The following is a 14,266-nucleotide window of genomic DNA, read 5'->3' on the forward strand; positions in this document are numbered from 1 at the left end:
TGAACTTCAAGCGTGTGAAGCTAAAACTATGACATTTGAGAAGATCTTGGTAGAACATATTAACAGATTAAAAGTTTTCTTTTTCATCTTTAGTGCACACATTTTTTCACAGTTTTGGCTAAATTAACTCTTCTGAATATGTTGCTTTTTCAGCAAGTGGCCTTTTCGTAAACTCCAGTTAACAATTAATCAATTAAAAATTACCTGACGATTATTTCAATAGTCGATTAATCGTTTCAGCACTAGAGTTGTATATGTAAATACTGTTCAGTACTACAATTCATTCTGCCCACTTCAACAATACAAACTATTAAAAACTATGCATCAAGCTACAGATGATCTATTGGTAACAACAGCGTATGCAAACCAACAGTGACTTTAGAAAATCACTTAAATGTCACCAGGAAACATTTTCTGGCGATGACAGTTAAAAACAAAAACAGATAGGAGAGCAACTACCTAATACTGCTATCCAAGCAGTTAGTGGTAGATTTTAGATTCCTTATCCAGCTCTGACTCAAACTTTAGTTTTTGACTACAAGTGCATGTCAGGAAATGAACAAATTTCATAACTTTAACACGGTTTTGGGGTGCCGAACAGCCTTCATGTCAGGCAAGAATCAGAACAATTCAAAAGCGGCTCACTTCATTCCATCCTCCTTGTCTTCAGCTTCATTTTTCTCTTCGTCTCTCTCCCCCTCCTTCTCTTTTTCCTCCTTCTCCTTGTCGTCCTGGCTGTTCCGGTTCACTTGTTGCTGCTGCTGCTGCTGCTGCGGTTGCTGCTGCTGTTGTTGCTGCTGCTGTTGCTGTTGCTGCTGCTGCTGCTGTTGCTGTTGCTGCTGTTGTTGCTGCTGGCCGTGCTGCAATTAAAGGGACAAACATCGGAGTGCTCCGGTAAATTTCACATCTCCAAAACATTTCACGGCTGAGCGATAGTGGATTTTGGCTGTGAATGCTGTAAAAAGCTTCGGGTTATAAATATCCAACGTGCCGGTCGGCTGAAGGGGGGGGAAAAAAAAAATAACGCGTCTCGTTTAACATCTTGGACCACTTTCAGCTCGACAGCACGACTCATTTACAGTAGACTTGTTTCATAAGCGAAGAGAAAAACATTTGTTTTGATGGATAAACACTTTAGACCCTCGGATCACAACACCGCGTCGAAACAATTATACCCTTAAGTCTTTTAAATAACGATTGCATCCATTTCCACCGCTGCTTTGGCCCTGATGAGCCCATCACCCTGAAACAGAATTAATCTGGACTAATCAGGCTGCATGACCTTTTCTAGATTGCTGCTTAGACTCATACTTGTGCTCTCTAATAAACTGAAGCCTTTTTTTTTTTTTTTGATTAGCCTCGCTGGTAAGGGGGTTTTCCTAAGGCTACAGAGAGATTTATCACCTTCAATTATATTCCTATTAGCTAAACTTTTGCTCATGATTAATCACTGCAAGATCGCTGCTTGATTTAAATATTTAATATCTAAAGCTGCATTTTTTTTTCCACCCCCACCACATTTTTCAAAATCTATTTGTGAACAAACTTCAAGTCACATCATAAGTTAAGGTGCAACATCACCGTTCTCTGGAGCTCTTACCCACAAATATCTTTCAAAAGTTCGATTCTTCAAAGATGCAATGTTTAATACTTTACCTCCACGCGTCACAAGCTCCGGTCGACTGGAACTTTAACGAAATGACTTCCTCAAACTAAGTTTCTGAATAACATTGCAACAAGAAAAAGCCTTTTCTGTCTCTCGCTTATATTCAGAGTTTTGGTTTCGATTCAGCTACAGAACACCCGCTAACCTTCAAGTCAAATCTACAAATTGTCATAAGATGTAAAACAAAACAGGACATGAGAGTTCTGAAATTACAGCAGAGCATTTCTGCTGTATAACTGCACCCAGAACCACTTCCTTACCAGCTTCCTGCCCGTCTGGGCTTTCGGGGTTAGAGTTTAGACTTCTACAGCCACGCACTCAGACCAGAGAACCTTCAGTGCTGCATTATCTTATTATATTGACAATTGGTCTCTGCTAATAGCTATCTTTGCATTAGCTGCTTCATCCAGGAAAAACAAGCTGCTACCATCTACCGGCACCAATACGTAGACTGACTCATAGATGTTTTATGGTAAGTGAACATTAAGTGGAACAAAAGATGCGTCAAAAGTCTCTCTCTCCCTGCATGTCATCACTAAAACCCCATGAAATAATCTCCCCAGTGCTGATCTAGTGACCGCCCATAGAGAGGGACGGAGCACTTTGACTTAGTCTCTCTCCGGCTCATACAATGTACAGCAATGCACTTTCACTTCCTCCTCTGAGCACCCCTTTTCCGTCACTGTGAGCTCATTGGATGCGACACAAAACTTGTGGAGCGAACGTCGAAGTGCAGACTTCATCAGGAAGGCCAGGAGACGTCACGACAGGCACAGAACGAAAAGGTCACGAGCAAATTAAAGTGCCGTTTCTGTAGCCGCTACCACTGCGTCTGATGAATAGCTTCAGACGAACAGGCACAAAATGTGGGCGGTTTAAGAAAAAAAAAGAGGGTAGAAATTTAATTAGCAAAACTAACTGAGCTTTAACAGACTTATGGGCTTTTTGAATATCTCAAAATCTCCAAAGACATCAGTCAGACCAAACCTACCTTGTTTAAGCTCCAACAGAATAAGCAATGCTGATGTCACAGTAATTACAGGAGTAATGTGTCAAAAATATATTTATTAATGTTTTCAAAATCAAATGTTTACATAAATGTTCTCACTGGTATGCTTTTTCAGATCTGCCCACAAATTCTCTAGAGCACTGATAAGAGTTTTGTGATGGCCACAACAAAACAATGACTTTGTTGACCTTAAGCCAATTTGTAACCACTATGGCTATACGATGAGGTCAATTTCCTGTCTGTGTCTCCACCTTAACTTCCAGGCTGATGTTACTTCAATATTTTCACCATAATGTTCTTTCTTCACAATGCTATCTATTTTATGAAGTGTACCAGTTCCTCCTGCAGCAAAATAATCCAACAAAAATGGTGTTGGCACTCTGATACTTCACCGCTGAGACGGTGATCTCAGGCTGACAAGCATCCTCCTTTTTCTTATAAATATAACAATGGTCCTTATGCCCAAACAGTTGCACCAGACCACAGAACATCTGTCCAAAAATTAAGATCTTTGCTGCAAACTGCAATCTGGGCTTTTAGTGTTTCTCCTGGGTCAATGGGTCCCTCCTGGATGAGTGACTATGTGACAGACATCGCATCGGTCTGTCACATAGAGAGTCCAATAAAGTCCACTGAATTCTGTGATTTATGGCATGACAAAATGTGAAGCAGCTCCAAGAAAATACATATTGGACAATCCTGTAGCTCAATATATTACAACTCAAACAAAAAAAGGTGTGTGTTCACAAATGTTTAAGAAGGTTAAAGATTTGTCTAATATATGTTTAGGCCTGAAATCCGAAACTGGTCGAACATCTTCAAGAAAACGATGTCAGAGCGACATTTTCCATTCTGTTCCTCTGCATATGAGCACCGTCCAGCTTTCTCATGATAAAAAACATCTTCAAAAGACATGTTGCTAATCTTTGCCAACTGTGTTTAAGAACAGGAAATAACATGACTTTCAGAGTAGTAAGTTACATAGTAAATAAGCTTCATATCTATTAGCTAATGTTCAGCAGCAGCACTATATGCATTCATTTTCAGCATCAGGAAACTTGTACCTGTACACAGTATTAACAAAATGCCTCCCACTTGAATGAAAGGGTGATTTTAAGAGGTGATAGTACCAGAGATCTCCCTCGGCGTCGGTTCCTCCGCACTATATTCTTGTAGTTTTCATTCTTTTTGGTCAGGTAGTAAAAGAGCACACACTCTGCCACCGTCTGAAATGCAAATGTAAAGGTTTTCACTTCCTCAGAACACAAAATCACTCCAAAAATGGCAGAAAGAAAAAGCATTTCATACCTTTCTCTCTAGAAAAGAAGCAATCAGGCCAAAGTTTTTAGGATGCTGGATGAACCTTTAAGAGGAGAACAAAGCTGGTCAGAATTAAATCGTCCAGAGTAAGACTACAAAAATTACAACATAAAAAAAAAGATTATGACCTCTAAAAGAGAAATATAAAAGTTTATTTAAATCATCTTAGATGTGGAAAGAAACATCCCAGATGACAGTTACTGGTGAAGGCAGCAAGTGTTTGTTTTTGGTGAGTGTGACCCACAGAGGAAACTAGAGCTCTTTGTATGAGGGCAACTTAAAAGTCACCAGTTTTACTGTGTGGTTCTTGATTTGATTTGGTAGCTCCCAGCCTCCTCTCAGTTCTCACGAAAGGGGAAGATTCACTTCCCCAGCAAAAACAAAACAAAAAAAACCCTCACTGACCTATTATCGGTTACTCAAAGTTTATAGGGAGTAAGGCACATTAAAACTTGTAAACACGTTGCTGCCAAGAACTCCGTGTATGGAGCTTAAGTTGACTCATGTAGTATTTGACCAGAGAGAAAAGATTTTACCGGTAACAATTAGAATAAATGGGGGGGGGAAAAAAAAGAGAAGAAAAAAAATTTCTCACTTCTCTCTGAAAGTGTCCCTCTCCTGCTCGCTCCACATGTTCATGACCTGCCGGTCCTTGTAAACCTTCATGGGGTCGTCCATCAGCCCGTTCATGTTGATGAACTTGATGCGTTGCTGCTCGGCGTCGAACAGCATAGGGGGGATGACGGCCAGCTGCCGCATTTGCTTCTCCGTGTTCTGCACGTGCCACACAGACGAGGAAAAAGAAAGCAAAGAGAGAGAGAGAAAAAAAATCCAGGAGTAAACGGACTGCTGCTAAAAGAGAAACCACTTCTGGTCTTGTAAAGACATGGCCCTTTTTAAAACTAACGACTTAATAGGAGATAAGCCATTGAATTATGTTCTGTTTATAATTTAATCATCAGTACAACCCCATAGGAGTACAGATCCTTTTTCTGCTTTAAAATAAGCTTTCTTAGATGTATTTTTCTTCAAACCTGAGCTTAATAATAAGGATGTTCAGATTTATTTTCACAGTTATGGTTTCTAGTGTCAAGCAGAAAAAGTTTCTAAAAATGTTTTTTGATATTTTCAGTTAAACATCTGTTATATATTGTGGCGTTAAAAAACACAAAACACTAAGTTCCCATTATCACCAGTCAGCTCTACTGCTGACTAAGCAGGTTGCGAAATGCACTGTGATCAATATCGGGTCTTGAAAAGAACAATGAAATGATGCTATACTACAGTGTAAGCAGTTTGACAAATTTAAGCAATAAAAACTCTTTAACATGAGGCTGGATCTTTGATGGTAAATGACAGTGAAGGTGTTAAAATGGGAAGACATTCAGCCTTTCAATTCCACCCCAAATGTTAGAAAATTAATGTAAATCAACTTGAAACCTCAAGAAATGTTTGATTTATTGACATTAATGTTGTGTTTCCTTTTGAAAACTTCACAGTTTCCCCAGTCAAATTTTCTCAAATCATATTTTGGACAGAAGAACAGCTAGCTGAAAATAAACTTTTAAAATCTTTTGATTAATTTCAATTCTTTAGAGATCTGAGAGGGAATGAATGATTAGGGTGATGGCAATGAGATCTTCCAACCTTAAACACGTGGAGCTCAAAAACAAAGATAAAGCCATCAAAAAGCCAAGTGGGTACAAAGAAAAAAGCCGGTCAGTAATAAGAATGTAAGGAAGATTTAATTCCTGCAATGTCAACAGAGTTTTTTTTTTATGACTGATTGATTATTGGATATTAAACAAGCCATTATTAGTATATTGTAAATAAAGCCCAGCTTTTATCTCACAAAATTGAAAGCAAGTCTATGTTTCTTACATTTAATTTATTAATATTTACCTAAACGTTAGATGACTTCATCTGTGTATTTGAATGTAAGCATTGTGGAACAATGAGTCAGCGTGAGTGAGTGAGTTTAAACTGAGAGGAGTTATGTCAAAAAGCTGGAAATGTTTGGCAGCCTGCCATCAGAAATCTCCATCACTGCTTCCTGCTGCATTAGTAAGAACTATCTGTTTACCAGGCTGTTTCCAAAAATACAGTTCTGCCTTGCTAAATTAATCTTCCTGCAGTAAAAATGAGAAATATTCTTGTGAAAACTCATTCTTTGATTTTTTTTTTATCAATTAATTTTTACAAAATTACATGTCTACAAAATTATTTTTGCAAAACTGTGGTTCCATTTAGACTCTTAGCAGTAAACTGGTCCAAACTATATTATAATAATAATTAAATAAATAGTGTTTTAACTCAAGTTGCTGCCAGTTGGGGTTGGGCAATTTGGCTTAAAAATGAAATCCCCAATTTTTTACACGCAAAATTACATTTTAGATTTCAGTAAAAAAAACCAAAAAAAAAACCTTTGCTTCACTGCTGAAAAAGAAATTACAAATGACAGAAAATATTTTCAATCTTCCAGGTAAATATAAGCTGTCAAACAGGCTTGTTTGATAAGATGGCAGGCTTTGGATCCTGATAGCATGAACTATGGAATCCCAAAATATCCAGATTTTCCTAAAATTTAATTTTCAAAATCAAAAACTTTGATTAATCAATAAAATCAATTTCTTGCCCGGTTCCCCGGTCAGTTTAACAAACTTGGGGTTTAGATCACATTTCAACAAGAACTTTGAAGCACAACATGGAGGCTGGAGAGAAACTGGGTTCTGGGTGAGGAAATGTATAAATGGTTTAAAGCTACACAATCTGTGGTCTCCATGAATTGTCAAAAAAAAAAAAAAAAGAAGCAAAATTAAAAACAGGATGTCTGAAAATAAGTTAAAAGTTTGTAACAGAGTGTAAAGAATCCAAAACTTCAACTGCCTATGAACTTTCTGAACAAAACTTACCTTCCTCTTGCAGACTCGCATTTCAACCCAACAGTTGCCAAAGGGCAATTTCAGGTGGGGGTCAGACCAATTTTAACAGAAAGAGCTTACCTCATGCTCTGATATTCCATCAATGATTTCGGAGACTTCATGTTCACTGCGGGCTGCGGATGAGGTGAGGCCACCTCCTCGCTGCCCAACACGGCTGCAGACACACAAATGCAGAAATCCTGTTGGCGACTCTTCACAACGGCGGCCATAACAGAGCACCGGTGGCGGTCACGCTCTGCTACGCGTCTTTAGTGAAATCCCACCTCTGCATCCGTTCCTGCATCTCTCTCTGCTTGCGGATCTCTGGGAACTGCTTTTCGTAGTACTCCCGCACCTTGCTCTCCTTGGCCCGGCGCCGCGGGTTGTTTTCAATGCGCTCCACTTTCTTCTCCCAGGCCTCCATTAGCTGGTCATACCGCTGGCAGAACTTCTGCTCCTGCAAGATTGGATCGAGAAAATACCTCAGAGGAAGCAGAGTGACAGGCAGAATGTTCTAGACCTAAAACGATAAATCAAATTCATTTAACTAATTGTGATTAATTAATTTAATTTAATTTAATTGTGATTAATTGTTTACTGAAATAATCGTCAACTAATTTGGTAACTGATTAATCGTTAACCGAAGTGGCCAGATTTTATTTATTTATTTTAAAAAGGGCCATTTTATTAAAGAACATACTGGGAGCAGTAACTAAGCTAAAAAAAAAATAAATTAAGACAAAAACTCTTTGGAAATACAGTCTATTAAAAAAATCCTTAAGTGGCATAGTTTCAGCTAAAGCCAGTTTAAATTCTGTTAAAAATAACACTCCTAAGGACCTTTTACTATTCAATTTTAAGTAAAAATAAATAAATAAAAAACGGCTTAATAAACAGTATTTCTTTAGCTGTAGATACATCCTTTGTGACAAATGATTAATAGCACAGTAATGGAATGCTCTTTTATTTTATCTTTTTAAGTAACTGAATTATTTGCCTATTTGCATCACTTAATGTACTAAAAAAATTGTTTAAAAAAAAAAGGCTTAAGTGGGTAAATGAAAATCTGTACATTTTTTTTTGTCCGATTAATCGTCAGAATAAGCAATAGAATAATTGATCGCTGAAATAATCATTAGTTTGCAGCCCTAAAGTGTTTTATGTAGAGTTGGGATTTGGAGCAGAGGTCTGGCAGACAGACGGTGCAGTTTTTCTGCCTCCATCACAGACAACCTATTAACCCTGGTGGAGACATGACCCTCAGAGGGCCCATAAACTCCACGGCGATATCTCTGCACATACAGCTGCCTCCCCCACAACATGAGAGGAGGAGAGACACTAACCCATGGCTCAGACTTTCATTCGGTCTTGCATCAAATACGTTTAAAAGAGAGGAAAAGCATCAATCTTGAGGACATTTGACAGCCGATTCGCAAACATCCTCAATTTTTACAGCCATGCTTTTTGGATTTCAATCAAAAAAACCTCAACATTTCAAAATGTTCAATGCGGTTGTTAGGCTGAAAATTAATTCAAGAGACATAGGGAAACCTTTTTCTATTCGTTTCCTGCTTTCCCAGGGACCTGAACAGAGCGTTTTATCTTCCCCCCCCCAGTCTTCAGCAGGTCTAAAATGGCCACTCACTTCGAGGAGCAGCTGGTTCGGTTTCACACCAGTCATCTGTCATTGGCCGAGTCCCAGCTGAGTCACAAACGGAGTTTTCTACTTACCCACTGCTTACGAGCGTGATTCCTCCTTTTGAAATACAAGATGAGCTTCTTCCTCATGGCGTGGTTTCTGCACGGATAAAAGAGGAAAGTTAGGAATAAACCACATGACACTGAAACAGAAAGAGGCTATATGTCAAAGGTTGGACTTTACATTCGTCACATCTTTTCAAGTACTTGGTTTCCCCGAATATACAGTGTCTTTATGTCTATTGAATGTTTTCCCAATTGATTTTATTAAGAGATTTCATGTGACAAACCAACACAATTAGATGTGTCGGTAGATGACAGATGGTTTTCAAGGTTTTGCAAATAAAATCTGAAAGGTGTGTAATTTAGCGAGGCTGAATGTATCATGATATGAATAGATTTATTGCGACAAGCTAAACCGCAATATCCCCAAATAAAACACAAATGCAGACAGTGTTTTGTTTTAGTAAAAAATATCAGCAGTGTTTGCTCCACTTCTCAATTACGCAGAACTTTAACTTTATCTAGCTCATCCAAAACCCCAATGAAAAAAAATTATATGTCATTGCTGCTTCCAGATGTAGTGTGCAACATTTTGACTGCTGTGAGGCAGTGTATTTGCACTTTTCAACCTCAATTCTTTACAGCATGAATGGTAAATAAAAAACAATCTTACATTGCACTTTCACATAAACAGAAACTACGCCGGTCCCTTAGTGGAGCCGCTCGATAAACTCAATCTCGCTTCTGGGTGGAAGGGACAGCGAGGGGAGCCAAACTTATAAAACTTGTCTGTGTTTGGAACGGCCAGACGAGTAGCTTCAAATAAAGGTCAAGGCCAGTAATCTCCTTAGGCAGCTGCTCGGTTTGTCTCTTTCTTCGCTGCAAGACAAGAGTTTTATTCCCGACACTTAATCTGTCACTTGTAAGGTCATGCTCTCCACTGATTAATGTAATCTTAGTCTATGTTAGACACTTCGGCTGAGCTGCTGGTTCCCGCTGGACCGAGGCAAGGACACACGACTAACAAAAAAAAAAAAGGTGCCATCCGTTGGTGCGTGAGGTAATCTCAACATAATATGGCTTTTATGAAGGGGAGCAAACGTGCACAGATTTTCCTCGTCTAAAAAAAAAAAAAAAAAAAAAAAACATAAATTGATTTCTAGAAATAATTACATATGCTGGGCCATGACTTTGCAGCAAGAAAAATAACTGTAAATCCAGCTGCATAGAGGTGATATACCCGTGTTGTGCACAACAGGTGAGAACCTATCTGGTGAAGCGCGCACACACAGACGCACACACACAAAATTAAATCCAACCCTGATAAAGTAGATCTTCTCAAAAGACAGAAATGGTATTGTCCTCTGAACAGCAGATGGCAAAAGGTGAGATTAGTAACCTGCAAAAAGGTTCCCTTTGTCCCGCACCAAGCCCGGGCGTTTTCTAAGATATTGGAGAACGCCGTAATTTGGCATAACACTTAAAAAAACACGAAAGCTGAAAGATTCATTACATGCAGACTTGCGATAGATGTTTTGCAGTTGTTTTTGCTCAGGCTTGCTAGCTGAGCAAAAGAAAAGAAAAAAAAAGGCCTGAACTTCAACATTTTGTCCTCAGTGTGTGCAGTTATACCGGGATTTCGGCCTACTTTTCATCAGCTGACTGTGTATGTGCGTGTGTGTGTGTGTGTCTGTGTGTGGGTGTGCGTGTGCGTGTGTGTGCGTGTGTGTGCGGGATGCGAACCAGGAGGAGGGAATTGTGCTCGCAGAGATATCGGTAGCCATCGCTGCCGACGGGGATCAATGCCAAACTTATCAAACCGGTTAACAAAACAAAGAAGCTAATTGTGCTCGGTCAAACTGACACACTGGGATTTAATAACGCGCGCACAAAGACGGAGTGAAAGCGGTTTTCAGTTAATTGCTTTGAGGCAATAATACTGATCAAACGGCGCAGGGATCAAAAGGAGTGAAGACGGCAATGAGCAGTTAATAGTTCAGGATTGTCTTGTGGTATGCCGCTGTGCCTGAGCTACTCTGTCAGTGGTGGAAGAAAAACCCCATGACAACCTTCAGATGTGTCTCTGTGAGTTAAAATCTTCTTCAAAAAAACTTTACATGGATGAAATTTTTAGCCACCGAAACTGCTGAGAAAAAAAACATCCTGCTTTTAAAATACTTTCTTTTGGTCACCCGATGAAAATTAAATATGACACCGTCCATCAAATTAGATTTTTTTTTTAATCTTTCTATTTTTAATCATTTGTGATTCTGTAACACAAAAAAGAACATCCTTGTCTGCAGTCTCATGAAAGAATAGAGATTAGGAGACCTCCAAGGCTTCGTTCACAGCAGGTGTTGATGCTGGATTCCGATTTTTGGCTGAAATCCTTTATTGTCGTCATTGATTCTACTAATTAAACTCCACTGCAATAGACGTCACACAGCAGCGTACTGTTTACGGAAGTAGCAATGGATGGACCAATTTATGGAACGATTTTAAAGTTAATTCAGCAATGGGAGCCGACCGCATCATCACAAGATCATAAGGCCAGGGAATAAAAACAAAGCAATGTCCTTTTGTGGAGCAATAAGTGCAACTTCTGTAGAAAAGTGTGTTTGGATGTGTCGTCAGAGCCAAGAGTTGTGGGGTTGAGACGTGATGTGCTTCACTGGCAGACTCCATTCATAAGTTCATAATTTTTGTTTTCACCTATTGTTTACATCTGGATTTAGAGTGTGCGACTTCTTCTGCTGCAGAATTATGACGCATGTCTCACAATATTGCCAAGCAAAACGCGACATGATCGTTCAGACTGCAGGTCAGATACGCATCCGAATTAGTGCCACATCTGGAAATGGCACAGATTCGATTTTTTTATGGGTGAAAAGATCAAAATTTGGTCGTTCAGAGTGCCAAGAAAAATTCTGATTTGGGAAAAAAAAAAAAAGAGTGAATTTGGCTCACATTTACCTACTGTGAGAACGAAGGCTGAGTCACTTCAGGGTAAGATAACACATTTTGATGGGTAATAAACTGTCCCAGAAGTTATTGCGATAAATGATAATAAAGTTGTTTCAGACAATTTCCAAGGAATATAATGTAATGGCATAATAATGCAAGAGCACATTTTCAAAGATTAATAAATTTTACACTCTTATGAAGATTTAACACTGGAACTGGAAGACCTTTTAAACATCCGTTATAAAAAACACAACAGAAGCAACAAATAAAGTGAATGACAGTCTGTCAATAAAATTGTCCTCCAAAAAAAATAAAATAAAATAAATTGAGATCAAAGCACCAGAATGAAGAGTTTTGTCATTCAGTGTTTGGTAGAAAGAGAGAGAGGGTAAAACAATAAATCTTGCAAATAGAAGCGATTGAGCTTGTTTTAATTTATCATGCGATTAATTGATTTACTGCTTATTGCGACAGGCCTAAGATGACTTTAGACAGTCGACTAGTTAGAAATCTGACAGAGCAATCGATGACTAATATAATCATTAGTTACAGCCCAAGTCACGCCTGTACGTAATCCTGACTGATGCTTTATATTAGTAATCATGGCCACAAACGCAAAGGAACTGCTCGGGTTGTTCTGACATGCTGTTGTTGATTATCTGGACATCAGAATATGACGGTTGTCCCTTATTTTGAGATTTCTTAAAACAGTCCAGCTGTTTCCTCCCTCTGTCACATGTCGTCATGTTAAACAGTCTCATGTGGTCCGTTGTCTGCTGCTCCTCATCTCTTTTCCTGAGATCGACTCCGCGTCGTTTTCTGAAGCCCATCCCAATCTCAGAGAGTCAGCCGTAAACACATGCAGATGCTGACCATAGTATGACAAATCTATTTGTTTTACTTAATTTAACACCCAAGTGTAAATTTAATAAGTGTTAGTCTGGCCCATAAATAAACGACTGAAAAATGTGCCTCGTTATTAACACTGCAGCTGTAAGTGGTAATCATAATCACAAGCCAACAAAATAAGCACTGTGGTCAAAACAGGGAAAGTTTCTGCAGCCTTAAGTTACATTTTAAAGGTCATCAAAACATGAGAGCGAGCCCTTTTTCACATCACATGATCATTCTTTAAACCCCGACTAAATCAAGGGTAGACCATAGAGTACGTTTGTTTCAAGAAATCCTTCCTCATACTAAATCAATATGGAATTGTGTAAAACCCAAAATATGAACATCCAACATGTTTGTAGAACACGTAAAAGGCCCCAGGAGACAAGAGTTCAATAGCCCACCCAGTTTTTATTACAAACCCCAGTTATATAGCCCTACAGACCTAATTACATCACAGCTGTGTTTGTCTGAGTGAACACGATGTTGCACACTTGACACTAAAGGGCGGAGTGGGACACACAAGCATGATTGGACATTAAACGTGCAGCTGAAATATGATTATTCCCACAAGTTTTACAGTAAAACATGGGCAAGTCCTACATGATGGGCTCCAAATGTCAGAGACAGAGTAACTAAGCAACAAAGACTCATTTTTCAGCAACGCCGAGTGAGCGTCTTCGTGGGAAAGCCTCTCCCTGTGAACATCTGAAATTGGCCAATGTCTTACACAAGGACACAGTGACACAGGGCGACAAGATGCACAGCAGGCATCGAGGCAACCAAACAGGCACCGAGAGTTGTTAAAAACAACAAAAACAAACTTTAAAAAACACTATTGTTAACTTACTGATACTAAAGTTATCAATAACATACTAAATTATTAGGGATGCATGACACCCCAATAATAAAACCACTACCATCAACCAATGTTAGTAATTTTCTGACATATTGATATTAATGTGATTTCTAAAAGTGGGCTCATATTAATAACAGATATCCACTTCCATCTTACTGCCATTTGTGTATGTATTTTGGGAGGGGCTGGGGTTTGGTCATGTGGGATTTGTTTGAGCATATGAAAGTGATAGTGATGCAGCACAAGACTGTGGGGTTTCTAAGCAGCAGCAGAGAATCAATGTCAGCAGCATACTTGTTTTTCTTAAAACCGAGTCAAAGGGCAATAAAATATTTATAATATTCATAAACATTGGCCAAAACAGCAACATTAATTATCAGATATCAATCCAAATTTTTAGATCTGGGTTGATATCAAATATAAATCCAGGAATCTTTATGCATTACAACAGATCCTTCCTCCCTGCATCACTGCTCCCAACAATATGCGTTTACATCCCTGCTGTCATTTGCAGTTTTTCTCATTTAAAATAAAATTACTGCTATTTTTCCACATTTCTGTTTGTAGTATTCACTTCTTCCAATAGTTTTGTTTTTTTAAGCACAAATACACATGCACATTTTGTAATGTTTTTAAAGCTGCACAGAGTCTACAGTTTTCATAACTACACTCGTAAATTTCCAACAAGTCCTCACTGTACAGTAAGTTGGTCTTTATTCAGTGTTCTTAAGTTTTCCTAACAATACTGGAAAATTTAGCAAAAATTTTGCAAAACACCACATTGTTTTGCTGTTCTGTTCTGTCAAATGTAACAATGAAAAACAAACTGTAGCTAGTTAGTCAAGCCATCTGCTCACGTAGCCAATCTGTAGTCAGCAGCTTAACAAACATGCTGCCAGCAGCGTCTAAACTATCATCTTCAAACAGTATTACCT

The 14,266-nt window shown here is 38.7% G+C and overlaps 1 protein-coding gene across 3 annotated transcripts in view; it reads right to left on the reverse strand.

Moving 5' to 3' along the window:
* Positions 1 to 14,266, reverse strand: part of ncor2 (nuclear receptor corepressor 2) — a 115,611-nt gene that overhangs the window by 43,384 nt on the left and 57,961 nt on the right. For all 3 annotated transcript variants that reach the window (XM_044111355.1, XM_044111357.1, XM_044111356.1), the window contains exons 9-15: positions 8,648 to 8,714; positions 7,201 to 7,373; positions 6,998 to 7,091; positions 4,591 to 4,769; positions 3,984 to 4,038; positions 3,806 to 3,901; positions 646 to 860 (exon numbers count right to left, since the gene is read on the reverse strand). In XM_044111355.1, coding sequence (XP_043967290.1) covers positions 646 to 860; positions 3,806 to 3,901; positions 3,984 to 4,038; positions 4,591 to 4,769; positions 6,998 to 7,091; positions 7,201 to 7,373; positions 8,648 to 8,714 — 879 coding nt within the window. The remainder of the gene's footprint in view (positions 1 to 645; positions 861 to 3,805; positions 3,902 to 3,983; positions 4,039 to 4,590; positions 4,770 to 6,997; positions 7,092 to 7,200; positions 7,374 to 8,647; positions 8,715 to 14,266) is intronic.

This window comes from Gambusia affinis, linkage group LG03 (assembly GCF_019740435.1).
Source record: "Gambusia affinis linkage group LG03, SWU_Gaff_1.0, whole genome shotgun sequence".
In the NCBI taxonomy this organism is placed as follows: domain Eukaryota; kingdom Metazoa; phylum Chordata; class Actinopteri; order Cyprinodontiformes; family Poeciliidae; genus Gambusia; species Gambusia affinis.